Source organism: Scardinius erythrophthalmus (genome assembly GCF_964197995.2).
Source record: "Scardinius erythrophthalmus genome assembly, chromosome: 5".
In the NCBI taxonomy this organism is placed as follows: Eukaryota; Metazoa; Chordata; class Actinopteri; order Cypriniformes; family Leuciscidae; genus Scardinius; species Scardinius erythrophthalmus.
The window spans coordinates 5,602,874-5,608,873 of record NC_138225.1 but is presented as its reverse complement, the minus strand read 5'-3'; the positions used below and the strand labels follow the sequence as shown (position 1 = coordinate 5,608,873).

General features: G+C 39.8%; 1 protein-coding gene across 3 annotated transcripts in view; it reads left to right on the top strand.

Annotated features, from left to right (window-relative positions):
* msi1a (musashi RNA binding protein 1a) overlaps positions 1-6,000 on the top strand; it is a 58,924-nt gene that overhangs the window by 17,877 nt on the left and 35,047 nt on the right. For all 3 annotated transcript variants that reach the window (XM_081366300.1, XM_081366299.1, XM_081366298.1), the window contains 4 exons: positions 191-528; positions 1,060-1,100; positions 1,705-1,786; positions 1,888-1,972. In XM_081366300.1, coding sequence (XP_081222426.1) covers positions 464-528; positions 1,060-1,100; positions 1,705-1,786; positions 1,888-1,972 — 273 coding nt within the window. In that variant the 5' untranslated portion in view covers positions 191-463. The remainder of the gene's footprint in view (positions 1-190; positions 529-1,059; positions 1,101-1,704; positions 1,787-1,887; positions 1,973-6,000) is intronic.

Genomic DNA, 6,000 nt, shown 5'->3' with positions numbered 1-6,000 from the left:
TATCTATCTGTCTGTCTGTCTGTCTACATCTTTATCTGTCTATATCTATCTATCTGTCTGTTTATAAATGTATACTTTTTATTTTATTCAGTCTGTTTGACCGCTTTTCTTTATATCCCTGTCTGTAATCAACGCTATCCATCCATCCATCTATCTATCTGTCTGTCTGTCTTTCTGTCTCTTTCTTCAGACTGACCACGTTTCGACTCTGCTTCTGCTACTGTACAACAGCAGATGAAAGCAGGAGGAGGCGGGGCCAGGGAGAGCGAGAGGGCGGAGCCGACAACTAGAGTCCGGGAAAAGTCAAACGAGAGGCGGGGCCTCAGTGTCTGCGCAAACCCCGCTTGGCCCGTCCTCCTCCAGACGGGCCCCTCCCTCCCCCACCCCCCTCGGGCCACCCGCTCTTGAGTTGGAGACTCCTGGCTCCCGTTCGGCTCAGTCCGGGCAACAGAGGGACACGGGAATGGACACAGAAGGGAGTCAGAGCAGCCTGTCGTCCTCCACGCAGGACTCCCCGCACGACCCCTGGTAAAGCTCCTTTCCGCGCGCTCCGTTTGACTTTTCCTTGCGAACGGGAGATCTATATATACTATATATAAAGCTGAGAGTTTTGGGACCAGGAGGGAAGAGACCACCGGAGACAAAAGACAGAAGCGCGGGTCCCTTTACGAAAGAGCGAAAATGGAAACAATGTAACAGCCAGGAGCCTCACTGTTACATTGTTCCCATGTTCCCTCTTTCCAGGACGCGCGCTGTTACATTGTTTCCATCTGTTACGTTTGGAACTGTTACATTGTTTCCAGCCTGTAAATATTTTTACGTTCCATTTCGCCAGTTCAAAAGGGGATGAGCGAACTTGTTACTTTTTAGAGGAGAGGAAATAATTAATTCTGCGTTTTCATTGGAAATAACGGCACACATCCATCATGGCCGAATTTCACTTTTCCACTTGATTGTTATTCTGGCGGGTTGATTGCTGTATGTGCACATGCATCGGCAATCAATCGCGTTTCAGAAGACTTTCAGATGTCTGATCTGGCTCTCTTTTTCACCTTTCAGCAAAATGTTCATCGGCGGGCTGAGCTGGCAGACGACACAAGGTGAGACACGCGTGTTCTTCTGTCCTGCCTGAGACTTCCACTAAAAACTCGTGCATGGGTTGCTGTGAGCTTATTATAGGAGCATGTTTTCTTTCATAACGTTTGTTTGGCTAGAAAAAGAAAGCGAATAGTTCATACACCGTGAAATCAAAGCATGCATTCAACGCACGAGCCTAGATATCCTTTACGTAGAAGATGGTTTATAGATCAATAGGTGACATGTTTTGTCAGAAAACTTCCTCGAAAGCTTCGGATGATCTATATAATGAGCTCGTGGAGATTTGAGGTGAAAGCAAGGGCGCTAGCGAGGAAGCACTGATGTGCCTGAATACATGCAACATGCAGAGTGGAAAATCTCTCTGAGAGCAAGCGCACTATGTATACCTGCGTTGTTATTCAAATACACAGCTTAACTTAGAACATTAGAATAAGAATGCTTTCCAGAGCTTTATAATGAGCGCTTTGTTGAGATGCAAAGTGGTCACAGATGAGCAGTCCCAATGCTGAACTAGCAGCGAGCTTTTTGTTTAAGGTACATCAAGCACGATTCGTGTCACTAAACTGCTGCTGTGAAATAAACGCATTGTGTTTTTTCTTTCTCCAGAGGGACTGAAGGAATACTTTTGTAAATTCGGCGAGGTGAAGGAGTGTATGGTGATGCGGGATCCGGTTACGAAGCGGTCGAGGTGAGGGGGAGGCGCGCGCACATCCACTGCTGACTTGTTGTTTGTGTGTTTGTAACTCAACTCTTATGCGTAATGTGTGTGCATGCACTGCTTTTGCGCAGGGGCTTTGGATTTGTCACCTATGTAGACCAGACCGGTGTGGATAAAGTGTTGGCCCAAAACAGACACGAGTTGGATTCAAAAACAGTGAGTTTTTTTTATATATCATTCTTATTATGCTGTATATCAGTCATAAATATAGCCTAAATGCGCAGTATTGCATGGAAATAATAATCCAGCAGTGTAACCTGTGGTTTTACTGGCTTATTCGTTTGTTTTTGAAGCATTCGTCTTATATTCTTTCGTTCATTCCCTTGCAAGACTTAAGCACTTCAATGGTTTGAATGCTTTGCGGTGGTTTTCGCTTTTGATCACTTTAAGTCCACATGCACGAGGTCCGTTCCAGCAGGTCTGACTGACGCAGAGCGCGCCACATGAAAGCGTTCTTTCTCGCTTTTCATCGCCATGGCAACCAGGGGAGCGAAACGGGGCAGAATCAAACTTTTCAAAAACTTCTAGGATTCGATCAACATTCCAAAAGTGTTGTGTAGGCGCTTGCATGTACTTTAAGAACCGCTGAGGATTTAGTTTTATTATTACTAAAACTATGCCATGCCTATGGTAATAAGATGTTATTATTTGAAGTACCATTTCATTATGGTATCTATCAAAATAAAACTCTATTACCATCATTAAACCATGGCACTGGCACAGAATTAGAAACTTTTTTGTCCGTTTGTACTTGTGATGTATAGTCACATTTGACAGCTGTATTGTTCATAAGTGTATTTTTTTAAAATCATTAATGTTATCATTATACATTAAGAAGGTTTAGATACTAGCCACAATGAATCTAGAAAAATTGTGAATTTAATTTGCATCAGTGTTTCTCAGCTGGTTTTGCGTCAGGGCCCAGACTTTACATCAGACATCACTGTACCCAAATTGTTTAAAAATGTTATTAAAATAAACCATGCACTTACACTAAGACTGGTGGTACAGCTAATTTGATTATACTTAAAAATTGAAGACATCAACTGACACTTTTAAGTTGAAATAGGTGGACATTTTTACAGTGTTGAAATATATTAAATGAACTGGATAGGTTAAACAATATGCAAAAATGATTAACATGACATGGGCTGAATAGGAAAACTGACAATTTTGCAAATGCATAAACAACAGAAGTGATTTGCCAGCCAAACATATTGCTAAAAGTTATATATTAGTATTAGCCATAGTGACAGGTGAATTTATAGTACTGTAAAGTAAAGTTTGATTAGTCGAACGGCCTTTGATGTCAAATGTAGAGCTTTTTCTCCTCCATTTTAACAGTTTAGCTTGTACATTTCACAATTATGATGAATATGCATGGTTGCATTTTATTAGATTCATTTATTGTTTTATCCCTGATGTCTGTGACCCGGGTTGTTGAGATCCATGACTACTATGGTAATGGCATAGTATTCTTTGAAGGCCTTTACAGTTGTCATAATATGTATTTTGTGATGTTTGATGTGTATTTACCATGATGGTTTTAAATGACATGAAAGTGGCCTATGATACTATGAAACCTAATCCATTTTGAATTCGCTCCAGAACTTTTTGTCCACTTTTGACCACATTATGGTGCTAGCTAGTAGCTCTATTTGAATAAGCTCCCAGGTCGTGTTTGAATATGTGAGTCCTGGGACGTCATTGATGGTCCTTTGTCAGAACTGTGTGGGTGTGTCAGCAGAGAAAACCAGCCAGAGCTTTACAACAGAGATGGCACAGACCATGTGTATGTGGGATTGTATTTGTTTGTTGTAAAATTTGGGCTGTGTTGTGGCCTGTTCCTAGTCTTTTCACATTAAAGAACGAGGCTAGCCGAATCATGTTTCGATGCATTTTATTTGCAGCAAGAGTATTTACAACTATTAATGGTGACTTAAACACCACTGCGCAGAGAGACTCAGCCTGGCAACACTTCAGTCTCTTGGGTTTGGTCGCCATGTGGGACTATCATCACCATAACAACTTTGTTGGTTATATCCGAGAGTGTCGCACACTTAACCACGGCTATTAACCACTGTGCCCCTGCATAAAGGCCCTGTATACTCACAGAGAAGTTCTTTTCGTTCTTTGCTGAGGGGTAAACGGGTTGAAATACTGGCATCGTTTAATGAATATGTAAATATGCGCTGCGCTAGATAACAAAATAAACACACCACTAAAATGACAGTGAAAACAGCAGTTCATAAAAAGCATCTGATCACAGCGATGTGGATGTTTGCACGAGTTCTGCAATTCAGCACTCCAGTCAAATCTCGTCACGTTTATTTATATGGCGCTTTTTCCACAATAGATTGCTTTAGCAAAGCAGCTTTACAGTATTAAACATGAAAAAATACGCCATTGACGTGTCAGTGTCACTTTCAATTGGAATTACAACTTTAGTGTCCACTCTCCAGTGTTCATGTTTCACATCTGACCTTGATCGACTGAACTGAAGAAATAAATTTATTTCCACGCCAAAGAAGGCGGAGCCTTTGAGCCACACCCACCTATTACATAATCGCCATGGACCAATGGTAGTTTGAGTAACACTTGATGGTGTAGAATTATGTATATAAATCTCTTTATTTTCTGTTTTGAAAAATGGATGGCATCATAGTTACATCCAGGGCTTGGCACACAAACCCGCCTCTCCTCACTCGTTTAATTTGCTCCGGATGAATATTGTTGCTGTTACAGGGCTTGAATTTCGGCGTGGGATTGTGCGTATTGTGCATAATTTTACTTATTCCCGCAGATTTTGTGCAGGGAATAAACATAAAGCCGCATCTCAGAACTAAATTAAGTTCTTTTTCTCTGCTTATTGCGCTTAAACAGTCAAATACACACAAAATAATGTCAAAATGCCAGTCTTGGCGAGTATTCATTTAACAGTAAGTGAATGTAAACAGTTGTGAAAGAAAACGCATGCGTAACAGTATAATAGATCTGTGCGTCAGGTCTTAAAGTGACAGCAGCCTAATATACCTGCTGCCAAATTATGAGATAATATTAAAAATATCTATATGGCAATTTTCCCCATGGTGTCAAATCGATATTTCCCCATTATTGATGTCAAAATTGTGGCCAGTGAATATGTTGAGTGGCTAGTAACTTTGGAAAATCACTATCCACAGTGACTGACTGAGCAAAAAAGTTCATGTCAAGCCCTGGTTGCATCATATCAAGCAAATATATGTTGTGAAGTCAAGTACATTTTTGCATTCATTCAGTAAGGAATTAGGACAGATTGACACATATAGAGACACTGTTTTATTTTTAATGCTCGAGAGCAATTCTGTTCTAGAATATAATACTTTGTGGCTTCTTAAAGTGGACATGAAGCGATGTTCTTTTCGGAATGTGATGTACTGATAAGTGAAACAGAATATTCAGTGGGAGAAAATGTAGGCTAGGACTTATCCTTCAGGAAATTGAGAGAACTTACCACTAGGAAAAAAAGTCTCTAAAAGAGAGTGATTCAAAAGAATTTTAGGGTGATTCATTTTTATGAAGACATTTGTCTCCTGTGATATAACATTAATGTTAATCACATATCATTTATATAAGTGAAAGTCTATCTTTTTTTATTTTATTTTTTTTAGAAATTATTGCTTTTATTTAGCAATGATGAATTCAACTGATCGAAAGTGACAGTAAAATAACATTACAGATGATTTCTATTTCAAATAAATTTGTTCTTTTGAACTTTATTAATCAAAGAATCCTTAAAAATAAACAGTATTACAGATTTCACACAAATATCAAGCAGCAAATCAACATTTAAGAATGATTTCTGAAGGATCATGTGACACTGAAGACCGGAGTAATGATGCTGGAAATTCAGCTCTGCAAAAATTAAACGAGTTATTTTAAATCGTAATAATATTTCACATGCTTTTACTGTATTTTCGCTCAAAATAAATGCAGGCTTTGGTGATGAGCATAAGAGACGAGCATAGCTGTGATGTAAATCTCCATTACAGGTAGCCTATTAAGTGAAGCATGATTTCTGTGTGCTGTGATGCAAAGGCTAATCAGTGTGTTGATTGTGTATTGACGGGTCTGAATGAGCCTTTGGCGTGGTATTTGAGCCTCTGTTGTGGTAATGTTGTGGTGGGGGTTATTAGGTCACTCCA